Here is a 26,489-nt window from a genome sequence, read left to right as displayed (position 1 = left end):
CCAAAAGCAAAACCAAATGTTCTTTTGGGATAAACAAGCTGCTCTGGATGGCAGGGAGTGCTCTCACTGATAAATGTGTGCAGTATCTTTTCTCTGAAGCTGAAATAAATTAAACTTCATTTTACAGGCTGTGTAACACATGTTAGCTGTGTATTGGGTAGAGTAAGTCTGGCAAACTAGAGAGCTAATGCTTTTACTAGTTAAGCTGTGCTAATATCAACTAGGGAAATGTTTTTCACATTGTTAATGAAATCTTTAATTTGTGTTGCAATACTTATGAAGTGAGTGTGTCATCTAAGAAAAGGAGGAAAGACTTAGGGCTTCTAGTAAATGACCTTGTGTAGACTTGTACAAATGTTCATCATAAAATCATAAAAGTGGCATTTTTTTAAAAAGTAGCAGTGCCAACAGTTTATCACCAAGAACTTATTTTAATGAGAATGGGTCTAATGTTGCTTCATGCAGTAAGACAGACATAAACAAAAAACAATGGTCCCAATTAGCTATGGTTGATCATATATTCAGGTGGAAACAAAGGGCATGAGGACATGTGTGTGTCTCTGGATGAGTTCACACGTGTTGTGAAGGATATAAAAATGAAGCACCGAGCAGTGCTTTAAGTTTGCAAAGTAAAGTTTTTAGCCATAGGCATGTTGGCTATTGCCCTTGATGTGGCCAAGGAGCACACGTATGTGGTGGCAAGTATGCGTCTGTCTAGCTGCTTTTAAAAAATAAAAAGAAACTTGTAAGTATTTTGCCGTTTCTTCTACATATTCCAATAAAAATGTGACTACAAATCATTACAAAACCACCTTTGAGGCAATGTATAGTTCACTGAGATTACTTAGACCTGGATACATTGAGAGATAATATCCAGTAAAGATAATAATACATTAAACACAATAATGCAGTATATTTCAGTAAAAATAGAATAAATAAAATAAAAATATTTTAAGCTGTATTTAACAGGTTAATTAAAAAAATGATAAGACATACAAGGCATAGTGAACATGGCTGCCTGTTTACCGAATCACAGATACAAAGAATGCATAGATAACTGAAGAGTCACTACAAGATCAGGTAAAACACTGGCATCCTTTCACAGAAAATACACACGCACTTTCATACATACTTTTTGGCCATGGCAGAAAGTGTCTGAACATACGGCTTAACATAATTAGTTTTACAAAAGTAATTGCATTTACTATGCAAAGCTATTTTTAAAACAAAATATCTGCAGTAAAGTTTTCAGTATGTAAAGGCTATCATTCATCTTAATGCATCCTATAATTGCATATATAAATCAGTTTGCTATTTAAAGCTAGCTCAGTATTCTTGATCCTGAAAACAAACATATGCCTTAAAAATGAATGCGGTTCTGGTAGAGATTTCCAATATAAAAGTGGCTCACTAGTTAAGAATTTTAAAGTTTATCACACTAAAATGTTTCACTGTGGAGGTCAAGATGAAAAATCATCATGATTGAATTCTGAAGGGCACAGTAAGGATTTCTTTAATGAAGTAATTTCTTAGGATGTTATTGGTAACTTCCATAGAATAGTATATAGGCTGGTGAGAAGTATAATTCATTTCTAGAGTGGCATCTTTTTTGCCATAACTCTAGGGTGCTAGCAAACAACTCCAGAGTTCTGCGAGGGAACAGAAGCAGGAGGCTACCTACTCATTCCATCATGTTCTCTGGTGGCTAAGTATCATGAATTAGGAATATTTCTACCACACGTAACATCATCTCTGGATAGTCTGTGGGTTGAACAGGTTGTGCTGCACATAGAATCCTGTCTTTACAACACATCTGAGGCACAATGCAGGAAAACAGTCCTGGACTGAGAGAGGGCATTGGTTTTATACTTAATTCTACTGCACAAGTAATTTGGCCATACTTCCCTGCTTATACAGGGTATCTTAAGATTACTCAACAATAACTGGATACGCTCAGAGTAAGTTTGAAAAGACTCATCCTGACTTGCGTGGAAGCAGCGTAACTTTAATAACTGGGAGTTGAGATGCATGATGAGTTTTAGTCCTGGCTTTCTCACTCACTCTCCTGAGGTCTTAGGATAGGTGGTTGAGCCCCTTTAATTCATATTTTTTTATTTCTCAAATGTGTTTATTACCTTCTCTACCTCATAAGGCTCAAATGTGATGATAAAAATGTGGAAACCATTCTGACAAGTACATAGCAGTAGATAAACATAAAGCATTGCTTTTATAACTGGATGATGCTATAAAATGATAATTTTTATCACTGAAAAGTAAACAAAACATGTTTAGATTTAGCTTCTTAGCGACTTCTTTTAAACAGTATCAACAAGAGTCTAAATCTGTGTATCTTTACAGCTAAGTCTCTTGTCTATTGATAAAGAAGGAGGAAAGTGCTATTTTGGGGAAACCTGTTAAATAGTACATTGTTCCTATGTATATTTTGCTCTGATAAGAAATTCTTAAATCTTGAAGATAAATGGAAAAAATATAAATTTGAAAATATATCTAAAGTTCAACAAATTTTAATATTAAACACATAAATGCAGAAAGGTTCAATTTAATGCAGTTTGTTGCCATGGACAATACATGATGGACAGACAGCTTTCTGGGCAAAAAGCATTAGGGTAAGACTGAGCTAGATGTAGAATCCTAGCAGAACGTTTACCTAGAATGGGAACTACAACATGACATGGTCGTGGAGATCTAAAATAGAAAATGGCATTTCCTCAACTCCAAATTGCATATTGGCTAATTATCAAATTAAGGATGAAAGGCTTACAAGGACTATTTCATTTTAATGTTGTTTATGTAGAGAATGGCCATAGTGAACTGTAATTCTGTAGCTGCATTGTACAATATAAGGCAGAAGTTTGAAATAATGTCCCACCCAAATGCATCCTGATTTTGCAAATCTCTTTCTTTTTCTTAATCAGTTTGAAAACCACCTAAACAGAAAGGCTATTTTTGTTCGATTTTAATTTCTGAAATTTAGTTTTTCAATTGTGAAGCTTCACTTTTTTCCCCCAATATCCCACAAACAGCTATAGACATGAAATGGTGTCCATGTGTCAAGAAGCTCGTTAAGGAAAGCTGCCAGTTGGTTTCTATTCTGATGCCAACAGCCAGTTTTGTCAACCAAAGGTTCGATTTTATGAAAAACTAAAAAAAAATTCGTCATCCAATTTTTATAGCAATTCAATGGTATCCAGTATGCAGTGTCTAATCCAATGCTGAAAACAGAGCAAAGTGCTGTAGGACTTAAAAGTTGCTTCTGACAGATCCAGTCCAGAAGACACTGAAACTAACTCAGGTGTCATTCACTCCAAGGATTCAGCATCTTCACTGGGAGGGATGTGGCCACGTTCTTCCCCGTGTGTGTGTGTGTGTGTGTGTGTGTGTGAAATTATGTAATGTTTACGATATTTACAATAAGAAAGGGACCTTCCACTGCTCATGATGTAACTTACCAACAGCAAAAAAAATTAGTCATGCTTCTTTTCATATCACACGATGGTGGCAAGACGAGAGAACATGCTTGTCTAACACTGTTTGGTTAAGGATAAATTCTCTGAAGACAAAGCATCAGCAACTGAATGGAAGGCCAGAGATCAGCTCCTCTTCTTTAGTGTAGCTATTCAACCTTCAGTAAATAGTACAGAGTCCTTTCACATATGCAGCTATGGCGTTTCTGTGACAGGGCGTTTCTGTTTCAAAGTGTCAATGAGGGATAAGACCCCTCGTTTTACATTGGTTGTGACTCTTCTGGTCACAGAGTCTGCTGGCGGGGGAGGCGGTCGAACTTTCTGTGAAGGTGGCCTGGCTACCAAGCACTTCTGGTATCGTAACTGAAAAGAAAAAAAATTTTATGGTGGTTAATAATGTATCATTCCTTCTTGTTTAATGTGATTTTAATTCATCAATATATTTACTCCCAAAGGTTCACAACCTAGCTCCTAAACATGAAGCCAAGAGTTTATTAGTTTTTTTCCTTAATGTAGAGTGTTTTAAATTCTCTTTAAGTTCTCTGTATCGATAGGCTGTGATTAATACACCTCCTAGTCAAAGAATGAGCTGATGAAAAAGTAAAAGGATTGGGAGAATATGAACGGTTTCCTCAGGCAAGTAATGAAGGGGTGCTCGTGCTAATTGAGAAGCAGAGTAGCAGAAAGGGCAGGGTTCGAATCTGGTGCTACCATGCGTGAACTGTATGGCCCCAGGCAAGTTATTAAATCTCGCCGAGCCTCCTTTTCTTCATTTGTTAAATGGGCAAAGAATGGGGACCTTAAAAGACAGTATTACAATTAAGACACACTTGCAGAATGCCTAAAAGAGGCCTAGCAAAACAGAAGGCATTCATAAATGTTTGTTCCCATTCCTGTTTCCTGCTTTAACTTAAAAAAATTATGTATTAAGATTTCAGGATACATTAATCTTAATAGAATAATTTTTAAAAATACATTAGCACTGGTACCAAGGACAGGGTCTATCCTTCAGAAATATAAAGACACAATCCACCGGTTTTTGAATCAATGAAAAGATAACTAGTTCTTCAAAATTAGATTAGAAGGTTAAAATGTATCAATTTTCCCCTCTAATCCCAGCACTTTAATATCCAAGCACTTTAAGGTGATTCTTAGAAATCTACTTAAATATTAATAGGCTCCTCAGAACAAAAGTGAAACAGGTTGCTGTTTCTCTCTGAGAAGCATGAACTTTCCTACAGTGAGACTCTTGTCACAATGCTCTGTCATAGCCCACAGGCTACAGAATTAGCCCCTTTCAACCCAATCACATGAAAAATAATTTTTCACGTCTCCGGTGTGTGAAGTATGTTTCTAGGTTTGCATCACAACCAGAAGTACACACTTCCAAAGCACAGTTTTATAAACGGCAGGTATGGCAACATGGGACACTGGATGGGGAGTTTCTAGTGTTAGTTATGTTACATCCAGTGAGAGTCAAAATTATGCCTGATGAATTTCATTAAGAGGACCCCTCTCCCTCTCACTTTCATCAAAATATTTTCAACTGGGCCTCTACCACTCAGCTGCAAAAAAGTAAATTCAGAATGTGTTAATGCCAGAGACATTTCAGATTGCATGCATTCACACATAGATATTTCAGATGGGGAACCATGCAGATTTGAATCAAGAGGAAAGACACCAAGTTAGAAATGCTGGATACAGAGTATAAAGAAAGATTTATCCCTAATGTCTTACACTAGATTGGCTGAGTCACTTTAGCTGGTGGCCCTCATACAATTAAAATAGTAAATGCATAGAAATTATTTCTAGAGAAGAGACAATGAGTCTTGGAATCAGAACAAACTATAACCAGTGATAAAGCTAATTATTTAATTGTCATCAGCATTGGAAATGTATAATTAAGGCTAAAAGCCATTCATTTTATGACTAAAATCATCTGTTACGATTTGTTTATAATTTCACACACACACAAAACAGTTACCATCCATTTTTGCTTGGCTGGATTCTCCCATTTTCTATCTTCTCCACACAGTCCCTTCATCCCATCTCAGCTCCCTATGTCCAGTCAGGAGGTTCATCTCAACTCCTCTACTGCCCCGGTCCCCTCCACTGGGCCCTGGTTCTTTATATGCAGGTGGATTTGAGGTAGAATCCTGGCCCCACACTACATGAGGGGAAACTGTTCTCTGACAAAGGACCGTGGAGGGGACCAAGCCACATAACAAGTGCACAGCACAGAGTGCCTTCCCCTCCCGCCCTCTGCTTTCAGAGGCGTCCACCTCTGCCTCTCTGTCCAGCCACCCCTTCCTTTCCCCTTCTTAACCTAGCAACGTGCTTGTCTGTAAAGAAACAGAGAACGCCCTCCACTGCCCCCAGCCAGCTCCACCTGTTCCTGGACTCCTGGCATCTTCTGGCAGGTCTCAAAGTCACTCTAACCCAATCGTCAGGCTAAGCCCAGCTCCAGGATCTTCAACTTCCACCAAGACCTTGGCCCAACAACAAATATGACATCCGTTTCAATCCGGCTTTGCTGGCTCATTTCCCTCAGCCTCAAAACCGTGTGGCTCTCCCCCATCCCAAACAAATGAGTAAGAGCCCCGACGGTGTACTTCCAGCTACTCCTTCACCTCAGACTTGACGAGCAACCTTTCTTCAGGGCCCCTTTCCTCCTCCAGGTCACTCCTCCATCCAGTGCAGTCTTATACTTAGAGCACTTTCTGCACCATAACAGAAAGTCGGTTTTTGCATCTCCCCACAGTCCTAAACTCCACAGTACAAGGATCACATCTTAGTCCTACTTGAATTTCCCAGAGTCCAGCCCACAAATGGTGGACTGAGTTAAGGGAAGTGCTGCTGCTGCTGCTAAGTCGCTTCAGTTGTGTCCGACTCTGTGCGACCCCATAGACGGCAGCCCACCAGGCTCCCCCGTCCATGGGATTTTCCAGGCAAGAACACTGGAGTGGGTTGCCATTTCCTTCTCCAATGCATGAAAATGAAAAGTGAAAGTGAAGTCGCTCAGTCGTGTCCGACTCTGTGCGACCCCATGGACTGCAGCCCACCAGGCTCCTCCGTCCGTGGGATTTTCCAGGCAAGAGTGCTGGAGTGGGGCACCACTGACTTTGGGCAGGTGCTTCAAATTCCGCATTCCTCGTCGCCAGCCAGGTGATACTCCGTCACCTGCTTCTCTCTTGTCCCACTGCCACTCCTGGTTTAGACACAACTCTCCCCTGGCCCCCTGGTGATCTGCCCACCTCAGCCATGTCCTTTTAACCCTCCTCCACTTTGTTTTCTTCTCTCTTTTGAAGCATGGTCTATTCACTCTCCTGCTTAACAATCTCTGCTGAAGGTAACACCCCTGGCATGAGATCCCAGGCCCTTCGTGACATGGACCACACCTCCTTCCACCTACCCCACCTGCTGTTGTAGAATACACCATGCAGCCCAGGTTTGGATGCCTCCTTCAAACAGTTCCCTCCTCCTTACTAGAACTTTTCCAGTGGCTAGAGTAACAGGAGCTCAAACGATATTTGTGGATTGGATCATTTGAAATCATATATGTGGTACAAAAGCACTGCCTGGAGACCTGGGGGTGAATACAGGCTCTGTTGCTACCAACGCTGCCCTGGGGCTGGCCCTTTCCCAAATGACCAAGTGCCCCAACGGCATGCTTCTAGCTACTCCTTCACTTTAAACTTTAGGAGCGAGCTATTTTCAGGGCCCCCTTCTTGCTCTGGGTCACGCCTCCATCCAGACTTGGGGGCAAACACAGGCTCTGTAACTTAACAACTCTGTCCTGGGGCCTGCCCCCATCCCAAACAAATAAGCAAGCACCAGAGGACAGCACCCTAGTAGCGTGCTGTCCTCTGAGCCTCTATTTTGTTATAAATAAAAGAACTACCTAACAGGGCTGTGGTGAGAATAGAGTTCATAGATATAAACAAGAACAATGCACTTAGACCAACTACCTAAAATACAGACCATTTGATACACTGAATTAAAAAAAATTAGATTTGGTTCCAAGAAAAGAAAGAAAGAAAGTGAAGTAGCTCAGTCGTGTCTGATTCTTTGAGACCCCATGGACTATAGCCCACCAGGCTCCTCCATTCATGGAATTTTCCAGGCAAGAGTACTGGAGTGGGTTGCCATTTCCTTCTCCAGGGGATCTTCCTGACCCAGGGATCAAATCCAGGTCTCCCGCACTGTAGGCAGATGCTTTTACCGTCTGAGCCACGAAGGAATTCCCTGGTGTATTTGGTTCCAAAAATGGCACCAATTCACACATGACCAGCATCTCCTGATCACACACTGAAATTAGGGATCAAGAATTGAGAATCCTCAGATTTATGGCTTTGAAGGTCATTATTTTCAGTGTTCCTGGAGTCTCTAAGAAGAACTTGGCTCTAGCCACTCCTGCTGCTTCCGGGTGTCCTGCCCTCTTAAGACAGCAGACTGCTCATCACGATTGATTCCGTCTACAGGAATGAGGGTGTCACACAGCAAGGCCTTACTTTAGAGCTTAGACTCAGCTTCTTTTAAGTCAGAAATTCTACTCTAATTTCTGGCATATCAGACAAAAGCAAGGGCCTGAGGGTGGAACCCCCACAGTGGGCTTACTCACCATGCAGGCAGCCTGCACTGCCTCCGACACGTTACCGGCATTAGGCTCACACCAGAAAACGTGGCACTCGAAGTGCTGGTTCCCAGTATCCATGATGAAGGCAAACGTATGCACGTCCTTCCCGACGCCCATGAAGGACAGGAATCGCACCCGACACTCCACCAGGATCTCCTCTTCATTCTGCAAGAGACCCTGTTCAGTAGCCCAAACACAGTCACAGACACATTCGGACCGTAAGTCATAGAATTGGCTTACAGTGGCTGAACAGAGGAAATGGTATTTAAAAATATACAGCCAGACTGAATTTAGAAAGGACTTGTATTTTTCTAGCAAGGGAAGTTTCTAAATGTGTCTGGAGAGGCCTCACTGCTGTGGGTGCCTCATTCTGACACTGAGTCTACTCTGAACCACACGGCAACTAGGTATGAGTGTTTTGGTCTCTGTCCACTCCACTCCAAGCCTGTGACTTCACTGTGGGTAGGAACAATGCCATGTACACTTTTTATGTACTGCCCATACAGTGGCTCAGAATCCACTTGCCCTGGCAAACCCACTAGAAACCCCAGAGCACCAAGAGGAAAGGATTCATGGGATCTCTTTCCACCCAGGTCTTCCCCAACCCAACAGCACATTGAATCATAAGTGTTAGCTGCTCAGTTGTGTCTGACTCTTTGCAACCCCACTGACTGTAGCCCGCCAGGCTCCTCTGTCCACAGAATTCTCCAGGCAGGAATACTGGAGTGGGTGGCCTTTCCTTTCTCCAGGTGATCTTCCTGATCTAGGGACTGAACCCTGGCCTCCTGCATTGAAGGTAGAGTCTTTACCATCTGAGCCACCAGGGAACCACTGAATCATATTTCTGTCTAAAACTATGTAAAACAAAAAGTTACAAAATGCCTTTTTTTTCTTTTTCACAAACTGATATCCATATGATGCTGAGTTAAGAAATGTTCAGACCTCATTCTAATGAACACTATATCCTCTGCAACAGCCATTTGTAATTTGTGAAAATTAGTAAATACATCCAGAATGTTGACTTTTGGCTCATGAACATCTGGACTTATGAAATATTCACTCAGGTGCTGTGGGATTGCTTAACAGGCAAACTAAGCTGGTCTGAGAGGGGGAAAGCTTTCTTGGAAGAAAGACATTTATGTTGTGATCTGGGTAGGCCAAGGGGAGCGGCGCCTGCAAAGGTGCTGGGGTAGGAAAAGGCACCACGTGTTGCAGACTTGAAGAAAATCCAGCGGGGCAGGCCTGCAGGCTCAGTGAGCATCTTCAGAAACTGAACTGGGTGTGAAGGCGAGCTGCTAGTGGACAGAAGCAAGAGCAGACAAGGACTTATGATCTTTCCATGACAGGTGCCTCACAGAGGCAGAATGGAAAACTGACCCTGCTGCTTCTAGCTATGTCAGGGAATGTTTAACAGGAGGACTCCTACGTGCTGTTTCTCACAAGTCCTTTGTTTCTTTTTAAGCAGAACAGCATGCTGCTCCCAGGAACTGAGGTCATTGTGTGAGACAGGCTTGAATCTCCTTTAGTAAACATTCTCTTTACGACAAAACTGCTTAGTCTCGATCCCCTTTCTTGAGATATGGAGTGTCTCCTGACCTTGTGACCATTATTAATCCCTTGTTCCCTTGGTAACAGCTGCTGTACATTTGGTTTTCTGATCTTTATCATTGGCGAAAGAAACTTCTTGTACCACAGCCTTTATATACTCACAGAGAAATCATTAAAGCACCCTTGCTCCATCAGAGCTTGGGTCCCCATGTCTTTCTTTCTTTCTCTCTCTCCTCGGCTGATTCTCTGGAGTGCAGAGACCCATCTTGCTCACTCTCCTGTCCAGGCTTCTAAGACTCTCTCGAGAAGGCGCCCTGTGCCTCCGTGAGAGACTCAAGTCCTGTGTCAAGGACTTTATTGGTTCTCTGCGTAAACCAGGGAATATCCGCCTCTTTCTCTCTTTCACTTTCTTATTGTCACCTCCGGACCGCCAGGTCCCCGTTCATTAAAGGACCCCAACATAGCTGTGTGCCTGGTGGCAGTTGCTTAACCTCTCTGTGCCTCAGTTTTCTCAACCACAAAGTTGAGATCATTTGCGTCTGAGGTTAATGCTGGCCTCTCTCCAGATGACCAGTGACCCCTGCTACCATAAGACCTTTCCACAGCAGACGCAACTACTGCACCCCAGCCCCAGGTAACAGAGCCCAGTCAACACTGGAGCCTGGAGAGTGGTCAGAAAACCAAGCCCCATTAGCGAGTTACTGATAACATCATACAGTCACCTCTAGCAAATGATTCCAATCTCCTGGGCAAAGGAAGAATGAGGAGCACCAGAACAGAATCCTCTGAGGGGTGTGCATAGATCCAGACACAAAGGGCAGTTTTCTTTTTTTTTCATGTAAGTTATTTTAATCACAAGCAAGCACAGCTCCCGAGAGGCCAAGCCCTGGCATGTGCCTGAGTTGCACAGAAGCTTATCATATGCGAAACTGCACTGTATCCCAGACAGGCCAACTGTATCTGCCACCCTTCTCACCTTCTCACTGATGACAGTCACAGTAGCATCGGCCACGTTCATGTTCACTGACGGCCATTCCTCCCTGCTAGAGGAGGTCATAAGACTTTCTATGGCATTGTTCAGGGTATCCATTCCTGTGGATGGAAGCGATAATTGAAAAAGGCCCTAAAGCTATTCCTGACTCTCAAATATGGATCCAAATCACCCAGTAGCAGCTATGCCCAGACATTTTTTTTGTAGCCCCAGACGTTTCATTTGAGCATTTCATGGCTCAAAAGAAAAGAAATGCCCGCGTTTTCAACAGAAAAAAGGGTCATGAGAACTTCCAGAGATGTAGTGTGTGATGTCCTGTCTAACCAGACTGTCTCTCCCAAGATTCCCCAGCTCCAAGTGTAGAAACATTACTCAAATGCTGCTACCTTTTTTCTAAGCAAGGAACCTTGAAAAGGTGGGAGCGGGTGGGGGGGGGTCCAACAGAAGCCAGCCTCTGCCAGATTACCCTGATCATCTTTCATTGTGCCTTGTTACTTAAGTAAGGCCAAGTGTAGATGGCCCCTGGACACGAAGAGTATGTGTTGCTCAATGGGGCCCTCTGGCTGAGTGTTCCCACAGCTATTTTTGGTGGGTGGTATAACAACTTCATTGTGATCTAATTCACATACCATACAATTTACTCATGTAAAGTACAAACTTCAGTGGTGTTTAATATATTCAGAATTGTGCAACCATCACCATAGTTTTAGAACATTTTTATCATTCTCTAAAAGAAACCCCACACCTTTCAGGAGTCACCCTTCATTGCCTCCAGCCTTCCAGTCCTATCTTTAGAGATCTGCCTGCTCTGGACACATTTCATATAAATGGAATTGTAAAGGGTACAGTCTTTTATAATTGGCTTCTTTCATTTAGCATGATGTCTTCAAGGTTCAGCCATGTTGCAGCAAGTCTAATACTTCATTCCTTTTTATTGCCAAATAATCACCACTGTATAAAAGTGTTTTTTATTCATTCTTCAGCTGATGGACATCTGGGCTGTTTCTACTTTTTGACTATTATGAATGGTGCTGCTGTGAACACTCCTGTACGAGGTATTTCATGTGGACAGATGTTTTCATTTCACTTGGGTATATGTCCAGGAGTAGAACTGCTGGGTCAAATGATACTACTACATTTAACTTCTGAGGAGTTGCCAGACTGGTTTCTAGGGCAGCCACGCCATTCTACATTCACCCCAGCAGTACGTGAGGGTCCTGATTTCTCCATAGCCTTTTTTATCCAGAAAAAGGAGACATCTCCCAGACTCCTTCCAGCTTGGTATGGCTAAGCAACTAAATCCCACCTATGAAATGCAGCCGACTGCTGATGCTGGGTGTACTTCTGGGACACACTTCGACGGGAAAGCACGAGGGCTCCCTCGGCCCCCATCCCCGCCCAGCACTTGACAAGGACTGAAGCAGATGCCCCGGCCTGAGACAGATGCTCTGATTCAGAACAGCAGGGCCTTTCCACAGCCCTGGCTTATACACCTCTGAACTGCTGGGTGAATGAGAAATCAGGTCCTCTCTTCATTCAAGTTCCTATATTCTGGGACCATGAGTCAAAGGAGTTTAGTCTGTCCTGTCCTGTTCTTTTGTTATAATTTTATTTTGCTCTGCAGCATGTGGGATCTTCCTGGACCAGGGATCAAACCTGTGTCTCCAGCACTGGCAGGTGAATTCTTTACCACTGAGCCACCAGGAAAGCCCTGTACTGCTCTTTTGACCAGGACTGTTGTGTGCTCTAGCTGGTGACGGTGTGAGGGTCTGGTTCAAGACAAGGCAAAGGAGTGAAATAGCAGACGCCACCCTCGTGGGAGGGTGAACACCAAACACTAGCCAAGTGGAAAGACAGTGAAGGTTTCACATACCGACTGGTTTGTCCACTGGTAGCATGCCCAAATACTGCACGTGGAACTTCTGGACCAGCTCAGTCTTTGGTGTTGGAAAATCTACTACAGGGAAGAAAACAACACATCTTTCTCAAAGGTTCCAACATACATATAACATCCTGTGTTTCTAGAAGTGAATGTGACAATCATTCTATAAGAACAGCCACTTCTTCTGCCAGACACTGGGGCCGTCGATCAAAATCCCCTTCACCTCTCATGGGTACACGTGTGTGCGTGGCTGGGTTGCTTTGCTGCGCACCAGAAACATTCATAATGCTGTTAATTGGCTAAATACAACAGAAAATAAAGAGCTTAAAAGAACCCCATTCACTTTTCATTTCTAGGTAGGCAAGCATTTGAAAGAAGGAGCTGGAATCTATGTGTTAAGCTGTGACGGTCTCTTGGAAGTGTGCTAAGTAGCAGCTTCAGGTGTTCCGTTTATTAGGGGAGGTTGATGCCCGGAGGAAATTTAATTACAAAGGGATGCAATCAGAGACAGGAAAAATGACTAAACAGAGCTCCCCAAAATATCAACCCACATACTTTTAAACTAGCTGGTCCTTACCCCAGGCTGTACATGAGTTATAAAGCCACTAAAAGTAATTGTCTTTAATTTTTTCCAACAACAAAACTCATCCTGGTTCTTAGTACCTAACCCTGTTGACACAAAGTCAGCTCTAAGCCACACTCAAGGCCCCAAGTGCAGGCTCGGCCTGGGTCTGGTGGGTCCAGCATGGTTCTGAGGGACACGCGACATGTCTAAGACCCTGTGTTTGGTGACTCAGATGTGGAGTGCCAGCACCAAGGTGGTGGGGGGCGGACGTACCTTGCAGGGGGACGTCGAGGTTCCCGTGGGTCCTTTCCTGTAAGGAGCTGCAGGCCAGGGCCTTGGCATTCTTCCGTTCGGCCATAATCTGATGAAGAGAAAACGTAGCTTTGGCTCGTGGTTAGGGATCCCCGTGTCCTCAGCCATTCCAGGCAGTGGAGTGTCTGCTTCATTTTCAAGTTAAACCGGCTTTAGTCTACTGCCGGGCCCCCAACCCCCATCTCCGAGCTGCACACTTTGAGAACTGTGCCCTTTTCTCTGGGGGGGAAGTGAGTGACGGTACCTCAGAGGAAATGACATTCTCCTGATTGTTCAGAATGTATGCCTCTTCCATTTCTAACGTAACAACACCCACAATAACCCTGGCCTTTTGTAGACCTCCGGGCGCACAGCTGTCGGTGGAACACAGAGCAAGTGGCAACCCCCTGCTGCTGGCACGTGGCCACTTCTGGACTTATTAGACCAACCGGACTGTGCGAGGGACCACGGCCGTGCTCCCTTTGTAGGTGAAGCACCGCTTAGAGCAACAGCCGACATCAGAAAGGGTATGAACCGTGCTGGTAGGACTGGCGGTCGGCGTGCTTCTCCCAGAGCTTGACCTGAACGTGCCGGCTCCCGTCCTTCCACACCCCTTTCCTCGCTCAGCAGTGAGGGAAAAAAAGAGGGTTGAACTCCTCTGCCCTGACCCACCTTACCTTGGAACAGATTTCGTGGAGACTTGTGGCAATGGCTTTTGCTGGTGTGTCACATCGAAATACATGACATTTCAAAATTCTTGTATCTTTGTCTCTTGCTACATAAGCAAAATCTCTGTGCAAACAAAGTTTATCGGTCCATTAGAATGAGGAACCTTTACAACACACATTCTGGTTATGAATGTTAACTGATCTAGGAGCCAGCGTGTCAGAGGTAAACAGAGTATGCAGTGGTTAAAAACATCAATAAATGTCAACAGCCACCTCAAAGAGAGGACAGTTGTGCGGATGTGAGGAATTCATTTCTGACGAAAATAACTCCAGTGTTCCCCAGACTCTGTCTGTTGAGCTTCTGGAATCTTAATGAACAGCACATAATGAAAATTGAACTTTATGGGAACCTTCTATCTAGTAACAACAAATGTCATGGTTATAAATATTATGATCACAAAACAGAACACAGGCTTGAGAGGAGCATGAATTTGTACGTGCGATCCTGTGACACACACAATGATGTAGCAGAAGCAAAACAGGCTCTGACGTGTAAACATGTGCCCAGAGACTGGATCCGACCCACGGCTGCGGAGCAGGCTGAGAGGCAGTCACAGGGACACGGAAGGACACCACAGACTGAAGTCCCGTCAAAGGCACTTGATTCTGCTAATCACGCCTCTCACTCCAGGGCTTGGGGCGGCAGCGGCAGCAGCATCACCCCATAAACTGTCAGCTCAGACTCCGCGGCGAGCCTGCAGCTGGCCCTGGATTTCAGCATCTCCTTTACTGATGGAAAGGACAGTGCCTGTGACATGACCTGGCTTCAAAGAACCACGCCACACAACTACATTTCTCACTGCTATTACTGAGGACAGCAGTTTAGAAGATCAGAGGTTTATGAAAAATAAACGCTCATACTTCCCCATCTGGTAATGGATCACAGTGATTTCCTGGCAGGTGTTGCCAAGCTTGGATCCCTGTTTGTAGGCATAACCACAGATGAATTTATTAATCACTCCTCAGTGTAAGAGCTGGTGATGTTCTTGCAGACTAGGACAGATTTTCCCCAACAATGATTTGGCTTCTTTGGGAAGGAGCAGGAATCTACCTGCTGAAGGCAACTGGCCACTGTGAAGGCCTGGCCAGAAAAGCCTGTCCCATCGCCTTGCTGTGCCCTAGACCACCTTGCGGCAGCTCCTGGCCACCCACAGGCACTTGAATCTCCACCTGTGCACACCTGCCCACGGACCTGCTCTGCTCCACCTTCCCGTGTCCTCACCTTCCATCGCAGTTGGTGCCCTCCATACTACAACCAGGGCCCGTCCTGACTCCCGCCCCGCCATTCCTAGCCCCGCACTCCATACCCAACCCCCGCATTCAGCCTATTTTCCTCCTGACAGAGTCTTGAATCCACCCCTTCATTGCCAGCCCTGGCAGCGCTCAGGATTTCTAGGCAGGTCTCACCTCCCTGCCTTTGCTCACACTGTCTCCGGGCTCTGGCCACAGCTGAAGACCCAGATGAAGCTGGGTAAGCACCCTGTCCAGTGCTGGTGTGCTCCTTGCACACGTAACACCCACCACTGAGTACCACGAGTGTCTGCTTGTGAGTTCTGTCTTCCCCACACCCCCTTGAAGCTCTGTGAAGATGATTTTGTGCCTTGTTGCTGCTGCTGCTAAGTCACTTCAGTCATGTCTGACTCTGTGTGAGCCCATAGACGGCAGCCCACCAGGCTCCCCCATCCCTGGGATTCTCCAGGCAGGAACACTGGAGTGGGTTGCCATTTCCTTCTCCAATGCATGAAAGTGAAGTGAAAATGAAGTCGCTCAGTCGTGTCTGACTCTTAGTGACCCAATGGACTGCAGCCCACCAGGCTCCTCTGTCCATGGGATTTTCCAGGCAAGAGTACTGGAGTGGGGTGCCATTGCCTTCTCCTTTTGTGCCTTATTCACCCTCAATACCCAGTCTCTGGGCCTGGGTTTAATTGGTACTAAGTGCCCCCCTCTCTCAAGCACAGGGCAAGCAGCGTGCACCCTATTATCCACTGAGAAAGTTGGCCTGTGGTCAAAGGTATGAATGGCTGCTCTGATAGTGGGCTGAGGGTGGGTCTGGGTGAGAAGCTGGGCCCAGACTTTGGGGGTAAGCACAGCCTTGCTGAAACTCCAATACTTTGGCCACCTGATGCGAAGAACTGACTCACTGGAAAAGATCCTGATGCTGGGAAAGATTGAAGGCAGGAAGAGAAGGGGACGACAGGGGATGAGATGGCTGGATGGCATCACCACCGTGATGGACACGAGTCTGAGTAGGCTCCGGGAGTTGGTGATGGACAGGGAAGCCTGGTGTGCTGCAGTCCATGGGGCCGCACACAACTGAGCGACTGAACTGATAGCCTTGCTCCACACTGTGCTCCTGAGGCCTTCCCTAGTCCCAGCCCCCACTGAGACAGCACATGACTTGAGAAACGATGAGAAGGCATCACTTTTGTTGGAGACCATGCTCGCGGGAAGTCATTTCAGGCCTGCCTCCTCCTGGTGACTTCTCTTTTCTGGACAGTTCCTAAAGTGATAACACGCAGTGTCTCGCCACACACTGCTCTTCTCCTTCAAAATTCCACTTTCAGTCAGCATTTTTCTGATGCTAAGTCTTTGAAGTTCTTGTGGTCACCCCTGGAAAGTCCAAAAAATTTTGTCTGGATTTCTGGAGTTCCAAAGTTTGTCCCTCCAACTCTTCCGGCATCCTTAGCCCAGCTAAGCAGCTCTCCCCTCTGCCCCCGAAAGCTGGGTCTCCATGTCCACTCACAGCACCTCCCCTTACCCGGCCAGGTGTGCGCTGACCATCCGGCACACTCTGCAGCTCACTACACCATCTACTCCGCATGGCCCAGTTCGAAAGCCCTCTGGCCCTCTGGCCCCCAGCACCTTGCTTATGTCTGAATGCTGAAAGGATCTGCGTTCTGGACTACAAAGGATTACAGCTCGTTATACCCCACCTTTAGTAGAGACCTCAGCAGCATCTGTCCTCTCTGAGAGAGGAAGGGACAGCCAGAGGGCAACGGGTCAGAACCCAGGCACCCCAACTTCTAGTCCCATTCCTGATTCCACCAAGCTATACAGTCTCGGGCATGAAGTCAAAAAAAGATGGAATTCTCCAGGGCTCCTTTCCGGCTCTGATAATCTATGATGTAAGCATCCAAGACCCATCCTGCTCTCTGTGACTGCTGGCTGGCCTACAAGTGTAATAAGGCCACCATCAGGGAGGGCCAAGCAGGCCCTGATCGATAAGCAATGGATCACTCCCATCACGCTTCAGATGCAACCCCATAGGAGTAATTTTTTAAAATTATTATTATTAATCTTCATCTTCTTCTGGCTCAGGAGAAAGTGATTAAGGCCTAAGGTGACCATCTGATTCGCATTTTCCCAAACGGGCAGTTTAGCAGCGCAGGCTTTGTTTGGGGCATTCTGATACTTTTTTTTTTTTTTTTAAAACAGCTTTGTCTTTTCCTGTTCCCTCCTAGGTACCAGGCTAATAGATCAGGGAGGCAGAAATCTGTTGGTAATTTAACCTCCCAAGAGAAAACAAGTTCCCTCGTCTCTTCCCTGTGGAGGGGTCAGGAGATTTGCATGTCTCTATTTAATTGCCATGAAACATATCCCAAGTCACCCTAAAAGAGCAAAAAGTCCCAAGAATGAGGATTTGTAAGAACTCACTTTAAGGCCTGGAGCACAGACAAGTCGAACAACTTCCTTCTTGTGAGAGAAATATATGGCTGAGCTAATCTCATCATTATTCAGAATGAAATCCAAATACCTATTAACTGGTGGTTGTAAAATCCTGCCTTTTCAGCACCTGATTTCTGAAAATGGCTGCAGCTATAGACAAAATAACGACCCTCCCAAGACATTCCTGTCCTAACTCCCAGAGTCTGTGAATAGATGACCTTACAAAGAGGACTCTGCAGGTGGGACTGAGTGAAGGATTCTGAGTTGGGGCTGTGACCCTGGATTATCTTACAAGGGAAAGAGGAGGCACTCGCCTTACAAAGGGACTTATCAATAAAAGAACAAGCGCAAGGGCTACAAGCCAAGGCAGGCAGGCAGCCTCTAAAGACTGGAAAAGTGGGAAGGCTTCTCTAGTGGGAACACAGCCCTGCTGACACCATGATTTTTCGCCTCTAAGACCAGATTTCTGATCTCCAGAACTATAAGAGAATAAATCTGTGTGACTTTAAGCCACTAAGTTTGTGGTAATTTATTATAGCAGCAATATAAAACTAATACACTTGCCAGTAGGCTTTACATTCTAACCAAATTACAATATGGTATAAGAACTTACATTTAAAAGTAATATTCAGTTCACTTCCACAAACACCTTCTGAGCCACTATGACACACCAGAGATGCCAACACAAACAGACAAGGCGCCAGCCTAGGCAGCCAGCTGTTCAATGACAGAGATGCTCAGTGAGATCTAAGCTGCATCCCTAAGTACAAGGAACTCCCCAGGGTGAGAGGGCAGCGATGATTCAAGGAACACTCAGAGGAGCTTGAGCAAAGGCACAGAGGTAAGCAAGCCCACAGAGGGTTTGGAAGAACTCCTTGTCCTAGGCATGACCCCTGGCACTGCGGTGAGGGTCCATGGCTGCAGGGAGGTTGTACCATGTCCTGGCAGGAATCTGGCTCTTACTCTGAGCCATCAAATCTGTCATATGACACATGACCCCATCTGACATGTGTTTTAAAAAGTTGCTTCTGGTAGAACAAAGTGGGTCAAGGAAGGTGGAGGAGACAGATGGGTAAGAGGTATTAGACGGATGCCTGCAGGACTCACGGGTGTGGGAGATGAGAGGCAGAATCCGGAATAGCTCTGGAGTCCCTGCTGGGAAAACTAAGCGCCCTCACACTGGGGATGGGAGAGGGAAGGATCTGGTGAAGGAGGCTGGCGAGCTCCAGGTTGGACAAGATGTGTGAGGTGTTTGGGGGCCCACTGATTGGGTGGACACTCAGTCCCTGAGCTGAGGCCAGGTCTGGAGCTGGGCGGGTGGAGTGGGGGGTGCGGGCGGAGTTGGGGGTGCGGGCAGCTGAAGACAGAGAAGCAGATGAAAGGGTAGGGAGCGAGAAAACACAAAACGAGGCCTGGATCTCAGGAGGAAAGGCATTTGAAATCCTATCTGAGGCCAAGGGCCCAGTGAAAAGATGAAGAAAGACTGCTGGGAAGGAGGAAAGCCCAGGACAGGCTGGCTCCAAAGACACAAAGGAAGGGGCTTCAGAAGAAGTCCCCAGGACCACAGAGGCTGAACAGCAGGAGACAGGCCACTCAGTCAGCGCCATGGAGGTCTGAGGTGACCTCGGCCTCTCGGGCCATCCACTGGAGAATGATGTTTGGGTCCCAGCTTCAGAGTGAAGCAGTTGAGAGACCACAATGCATTGCCTTTCCTTCTCCCTTCTTAAACTTCTCACTCTGGAGCTTCTCAAAGGACAGTCAATGACGCACACCCAGTTTCACTTTGACTAAGATGTGGCCTGACTCAGCCTTTCAGATGTTTTTTATGATCAGTGCTATGATCCTAAAAGTCCTTATGCCCATAGCACCTTAACATTTTCTAGAGCTTCTCCTGTATCCTGAGGGAACAAGAAATTGCTTTAATTACCAGCCTCCATGGTTACAGTATTTCCGATCAATCAGCCCAGCACCACAGATGGGGATGGGGAGGGAAGAGCACCCGGAGCTGGTGGCTGTCACCCAGCCGCACAGGGCCCGCAGGGGCTCTGACACCGTGAGGGTGCGCTCCGCCTGCTGTAGCGCCTGCAGGAGCTGCTTCGCCTGCGGGCCTTCAGTGTCTCTCCCGTCCCCGACTTTGTGTCTCAGAGCCACCAGCGGCACTGGGGCTGTAGCTGCCTGGTGTTCACAGCCCCGAGAGCGTTACATCTCAGAGCTGAGATAGGCTTGGATGGGCTTCCATGTCCCTCTGCTCCCTGCCCCACCCCTGGGTCATACCTCCTCCAGGGCCTTGGCATGGTCACCAATAAAGCCACAAATCTGGCTCAGATGACCCCCGAGGTCCAGTCAGAACAGGCTCCTGTCTTTTCTGACACATTCTCCAAGATGCCCGTCTATCTGAGACACTGGTGTGACACTGAGCAGCCAGCACCACTTCTGTCCTTTGCTGCAGCTTTCTCCTGGAGCGAGGAAACGTCTGCTAGAGAGGAGCCAGTCCCCTCTGGAGTTTCACCTCGCCCATTTCCTGCAGTCAGGGGATCACTGCATTTCCTCCATCAACCAGGAAGTGGAAGGTTCACAGCTGTGTCTCCCCCTTAAACTGTAACAGAAGGGCGTACCAGGAATCAGCTACTTTCGCCATTAGTTGGAAACCCTTGTGTTTCCAGCTCTTTTTGTTCCTCTTCTTTTGCTCTTCTCCCCAGTAATTACTCCCCCAGCGGACCAGCGGTAAGTTCTGTCGGGGAAAAATGTCAGTGCTAAGACATCTTACACAACAGCCTCAAATTTCTTAATGGCAAAGGGAAAAGACAAAAGAGTGCTTTTATTGTTCTCAGCTGAACAGCATTTTAATCGCCCTGCAGGGGCTTAATCCATCTGTATAGAATGAATGAATCAATGATTCTTTATTCAAATGGATTCCATTAAAAAGCTGCCAAGACAGAACTGCTCACTCTTTCCCTAAATCCCTCCCCTTGCAACTCTTCCGTAAATGAAAACTTGCTTGTGAACTTATCCCTCTTCAAAAGGAATTTAAGAGGCATCTACAGACCTCTTCTGTGTATTCTTGCCACCTCTTCTTACTATCTTCTGCTTCTGTTAGGTCCATACCATTTCTGTCCTTTATTGAGCCCATCTTTGCATGAAATGTTCCCTTGGTATCTCTAATTTTCTTGAAGAGATCTCTAGTCTTTCCCATTCTGTTGTTTTCCTTTATTTCTTTGCATTGATCGCTGAGGAAGGCTTTCTTATCTTTTCTTGCTATTCTTTGGAACTCTGCATTCAGATGCTTATATCTTTCCTTTTCTCCTTTGCTTTTCGCTTCTCTTCATTTCACAGCTATTTGTAAGGCCTCCCCAAACAGCCATTTTGCTTTTTTGTATTTCTTTTCCATGGGGATGGTCTTGATCTCTGTCTCCTGTACAATGTCACAAACCTCCATCCATAGTTCATCAGGCACTCTATCTATCAGATCTAGGCCCTTAAATCTATTTCTCACTTCCACTGTATAATCATAAGGGATTTGATTTAGGTCATACCTGAATGGTCTAGTGGTTTTCCCTACTTTCTTCAATTTAAGTCTGAATTTGGCAATAAGGAGTTCATGATCTGAGCCACAGTCAGTTCCCGGTCTTGTTTTTGCTGACTGTATAGAGCTTCTCCATCTATGGCTGCAAAGATTATAATCAATCTGATTTCGGACTGCAAGGAGATCCAACCAGTCCATTCTAAAGGAGATCAGTCCTGGGTGTTCTTTGGAAGGAATGATGCTAAAGCTGAAACTCCAGTACTTTGGCCAACTCATGTGAAGAGTTGACTCATTGGAAAAGACTCTGATGCTGGGAGGGATTGGGGGCAGGAGGAGAAGGGGATGACAGAGGATGAGATGGCTGGATGGCATCACTGACTCGATGGATGTGAGTCTGAGTGAACTCCAGGAGTTGGTGATGGACAGGGAGGCCTGGCGTGCTGCGATTCATGGGGTTGCAAACAGTCGGACACGACTGAGAGACTGAACTGACTGACTGAACTGACAGACCTCTTAGTGGTTACCCAGGCTAACATTTCTTCCCTCCTCCTATAGCAACCCAGACGGGTGGTACTTAGAAGGTATCAGTGGTATAAAACCTCACTTAGTTAACAGATGAGGAGGAGCTCCACTACTGGGACACTCCCACAACCAACACATATTTTCTCTTAATGATGAATGAAAACTTGCCTCCCCACAACGTGTGCCTATGGGACTGGGTTCTGCTTTCTGGAACTGCCCTAGTCCCACACACGACAGCCCAGATGTGTCTGGCAGTAGCTCGCTCCTTTCTTTTCTGTTAGATTCCCTGCCATTCAGTCTCTCGCTAAATCTTTTGTTAGCACTCCTGATGAAGTCTCCACAATTTAGTAAAGTCTTGTATGTAAAGTCTTTTTAGTAGAGTCTTTTATGTTTGCTCAGGTCAAATACACGTTATGTCTGACACACGTTGGCACATGGAGGAAACCGATTAATATTTGTTGTTATTATACATGAGGAAAAAGAAGTAAAAAGAAAAAAAAAGGTCCACTTTGAAATACTGTCTCCTACTGTCTCCTTATCCACAAAGGACATTTTAATAAATCTTTGCAGAGGTAGGAATATAATAACACTTGCTGAAATGTTCCCAAGACCCTTTCCTCCCAGGTTATCTTTCTGTGGAGGTGATAAGCGAACAGAGTTGTTACCACTGCAGAGGACAGGTCCCACCTGCAAACAAGGAGAAAAGAGCAGCAAGATTTGGTCCAAACATTCCAAATCCAGCCCTTTATGATAAGGGGCTTTCTCTTTTCATCTCACCTGCAAAGGGCCTAAAAGGAGGAGTCCTGTTTTCAAGGCTGCCTGCTCTTCTTTGCCTAATGGCTCTTATTTTCTTATTGCACTTTGAAACTATTGTTTTGGGGGCTTGGGGAAAGGAAGAGAGGGAAAGGGGATGAGAAATGCCTTCCTCCTAAATGGCTAATTAATCCAGAAGGTTACACATACATACTGGCTACATACACATACGAGCCACTTTGATTTTTCTTATTTCACCCAGCGGCACACACACCGTATGCAGACATTACTAATTTCACAAAGCTCAGGCTTCGATTTGGTAAAATCAACTTTCTTTGCAAACTTAAGAAGATGCTCAGTTTGTAAACCCTGAAAGGGGCATTCTAGCAACTCATCACCTGCGTAAACACACATTTTCCACAGGGAATCCTTTCTTTACCAGGTGCTTTCACGAGACAGACTGTGTACACAGCAAATCTGAAAAGCGACCACCTGCAAATAAACACTACAGGTGCTGTGGGCAAACCAGAGTTTGTAGCCCTCTCTAGAACGGCCTTTGCTGTTAATATTCAGAGCAACTGGTTCCCAGAGAGGAGCCCTGAATGAACTTGGATGGTAGGACCTACCAAGGCAATGGCACCCCACTCCAGTACTCTTGCCTGGAAAATCCCATGGACAGAGGAGCCTGGTAGGCTGCAGTCCATGGGGTCGCTAAGAGTCGGACACAACTGAGCGAGTTCACTTTCAGTTTTCACTTTCATGCATTGGAGAAGGAAATGGCAACCCACTCCAGTGTTCTTGCCTGAGAATCCCATGGACAGGGGAGCCTGGTGGGCTGCCGTCTATGGGGTCACACAGAGTCGGACACAACTGAAGCGACTTAGCAGCAGCAGGACCTACCAAACATGCGAACACATTCTCACCATTGGCTCCCACAAGACTTAGTGGGGACTTCAGACCAGGGAGCTGGTGTCCAAACCCACGGCCCTCATCCTCCAGAAACTCCCACCACCTCCAGGGGCCAGGGCCTCCTCAGAAGGAGTGAGAGAGTCAATCAAGCTCCCCAAATCTCCTAAGCATGCCCTCTGGGAGACTGACCGTGGAAGTGTCATTACACAGCCTATGCAGTCTCCCTTCCCTCGGGCCGCTGAGCGATGACTGCAGCTCATCCTAAAGGAGGAGGTGGCCCTCGGTGGAGCTCAGCCCCTCCTCCCCTCCTCCCCTCCTCCCCTCTTCCCCTGAGGGAGCACCTGGGTCGGACTCCAGCACAAAGAGCAAAGGTGCCGTCACTGGCGTCTCTTCACTTTGCCAAGCAGTACTGACAATCATTCTTTCAACAGGAAAAATTCCCAAAGGTTCTCCTTCCATCAAAAATGGAGCTTTTATGAAGTGACAGAGCTGAGGAATCGTGGAGCTTAAAAGCCCCCAATCAGCCAACGGTCAGGCTGACATTCAGAGTACCGAAAATACACGCATCTGAGGTACAAATACTTTTCACTTTGGAGGTGCAGCCTTTCTATCGGTATGTTCTTCTACATGTGAGGAGAGGAGAAGAATTCCATATATTTTAGCTAATAATCCAGACTGAAATTGAGTCAGTCCCTCTGGCTGTCATCCTAGAGTCAAACCTTACCAACAAAGCTCTTTGGAGAAGTCCTAACAAGCCAGTCCTAGTATTCAGATCAGATCAGATCAGATCAGTCGCTCAGTCATGTCTGACTCTTTGCGACCCCATGATTTGCAGCACGCCAGGCCTCCCTGTCCATCACCAACTCCCAGAGTTCACTCAGACTCACGTCCATCGAGTCAGTGATGCCATCCAGCCATCTCATCCTCTGTCGTCCCCTTCTCCTCCTGCCCCCAATCCCTCCCAGCATCAGAGTCTTTTCCAATGAGCCAACTCTTCGCATGAGGCGGCCGAATTAGTTCTTCACAAAGCACGGAAAGCCTCCTTACACAACCTGGAACCTAACCTGATATTTCTATCATGTCTTCTCCCGGCACGCTGACTAGATTGTGCTCAGCCAGCAGCGAGAAGGACCAAGTCATGGCTCTGTCCATCACCTTCCCCAGACAGGGTCAAGCAGCAGAGGACCACGGCCCCAGAGGCACGTCCACACTGTTTTGAACGCAGGACACGTAACAATGATGATGAGCAAAAGCTGAAACAAAGTTCCGCCTTGCAAAGACAGCAGTGGCTGTGATGAAGGTGACAAGGGCATGAAGAAAGCAAATGAGCTTTGCTAGACACGGAAGACGGCACAAGGACGGGGAGGAGAGAAAATCGGCCGGTTACCTCTCTCTGAATCCGGGAAGGCATGAGGGAACAGAGCAGAAACAACACGTTAGCATTCACACGGTACCCGCTGTTTACCGCAGTCCCATGAACATCGACTCCAAGCGCTGACATCCCATCTTATTTCCCAACTTGGCTGTAATTAATAGCCTTTCGGTGCTTATTTTAGCTGAACTCCCTCACACAGAAGTGTGTATTTTGAGCCACTTTACGATGGAGCCAAAAGATGCCAGCTGAGTTTACAGAGGATCGTATCAACCGTGGGAGGTAATCAAGCCTAAAATATCACAGTGAAATACGGGAAACGGTTTGCAGAGAACAGCAGCAGAGTACTTATCTTCGTTTTCCAGCTCCACCTGCTCCCAATAAAAAACATATGGAAACAAAGACATGGCAACAGCCTTACCTTCTTTACTAGCACTTCCGACACTTTATTAATAGAGCTACAGTGTTACAATCCAGGGATTCTCCCAGGGCTGCACCCGGAGAGGAGGACGAAGCAGGAGAGGTGAAGGCCGGGCAGAGGGGGCCGAGGCCCGGCCAGGAAATGAGCTCAAGGGTGAGAAAACAGATTTGTACCAGGGAAGAAAGGAATGGCATGTGGAGAGAGGCCGGCAGCAGTTTGGGGTTTGGGGCTGAACGCTTTGAGTTCCACCCCCGGAGCTGCTCTGAGCTTCCAGGGGGACCCTAGTGAAGCCACTTAACCTCCCGACCCAGAGTGCTCACCACCTGTCTGGTTCGGGCACAGACAATTTGAAGGGGCCTGAGGGCAGAGCCCCAAGTCGGTCACAGGCAGGTTCACACTTGACCAAACTGAAGAGGCTGGATAACAGATAAAGAGGAGGAAAGCCAGAAACCTGTCTCCGCAGGGGCCCTGTGGCCAGGGTCATGGAGCGGCCAGCGGGACCCTGAGGGGATGAGAGCTGCAATCAGAATGTGAGAGACAGCGGAGTACAGTCACTGGGCAGAAACGCAGGGCTGTCCAGCTGCTACTGAACAGTGACTGTGACATCTTATTCAATGGGGGGAAAGCAAACAACCCAAGTCACAGATATATGGTCTTACAGGAAAAACCACCAAAAAAGTTTGAGTGTGAATTTCCATATATGCATGGCAAAATATCTGGAACAGCTTAACATCCAAACCATCACCTCTTATCTGGCGACGGAATAACAGAGGAATGTATTTAATATAGTCATTTGAATATTATGCAATAAGAACACATAACTTTTGTAATACACATATGTAAGTATCTGCCTCAGCACTTGAGAAAAGCATGGTGACATGCATACTCGAAGGCTCAAGTAACCATACTGCAGTGTGTGTCGCACTCCCAGTCAATAGCAACTACCAGACTACCTTTTACTGAGAGCTGGCTCTGTGCTGCCCTAGCAGCAACCTGACGAGGTAAATACTATGTTCTCACCGACAGAAAGGGAAACAAGTTGAGAGAGAGTGGAGGGGCTTGACCAAGGTCACACAGCAGTGCCTGGGGAAGTCAGCATTTGATTGTGGGCCTGCAGGACTCTAATTCTGGTCTCCTGGGAATGCACCTAAGACATGGACCCCACGCTTCTTCACAGTCCTGCAGAACCACCTCACG

The 26,489-nt window shown here is 46.2% G+C and overlaps 1 protein-coding gene and 1 long non-coding RNA gene across 18 annotated transcripts in view; both read right to left on the bottom strand.

Moving 5' to 3' along the window:
• Window positions 1-411: 411 nt before the first annotated feature.
• The window catches only part of APBB2 (amyloid beta precursor protein binding family B member 2), a 377,673-nt gene continuing 351,595 nt past the window's right edge, over window positions 412-26,489 (bottom strand). For 10 of the 17 annotated variants that reach the window (XM_044945932.2, XM_044945931.2, XM_044945945.2 and 7 more), the window contains 6 exons: window positions 14,076-14,190; window positions 13,381-13,468; window positions 12,534-12,617; window positions 10,646-10,761; window positions 8,107-8,298; window positions 412-3,848 (listed from right to left, as the gene is read on the bottom strand). In XM_044945932.2, the coding sequence (XP_044801867.2) occupies window positions 3,681-3,848; window positions 8,107-8,298; window positions 10,646-10,761; window positions 12,534-12,617; window positions 13,381-13,468; window positions 14,076-14,190 (763 nt within the window). In that variant the 3' untranslated portion in view covers window positions 412-3,680. The remainder of the gene's footprint in view (window positions 3,849-8,106; window positions 8,299-10,645; window positions 10,762-12,533; window positions 12,618-13,380; window positions 13,469-14,075; window positions 14,191-26,489) is intronic. The other 7 variants (XM_044945937.2, XM_044945947.2, XM_044945938.2 and 4 more) reach the window with 3 other exon arrangements.
• On the bottom strand, window positions 22,130-23,332 carry LOC123465994. Its single transcript, XR_006641279.1, has 2 exons — window positions 22,615-23,332; window positions 22,130-22,524 (listed from the first exon to the last, which is right to left on the bottom strand). It is a non-coding gene; the product is annotated as an uncharacterized LOC123465994 (long non-coding RNA).

The sequence above is a fragment of the Bubalus bubalis genome, chromosome 7, assembly GCF_019923935.1.
Source record: "Bubalus bubalis isolate 160015118507 breed Murrah chromosome 7, NDDB_SH_1, whole genome shotgun sequence".
Lineage (NCBI taxonomy): Eukaryota > Metazoa > Chordata > Mammalia > Artiodactyla > Bovidae > Bubalus > Bubalus bubalis.
Note: the sequence above shows the minus strand (reverse complement) of the source record. Positions and strands in the feature narration are given on the sequence as shown.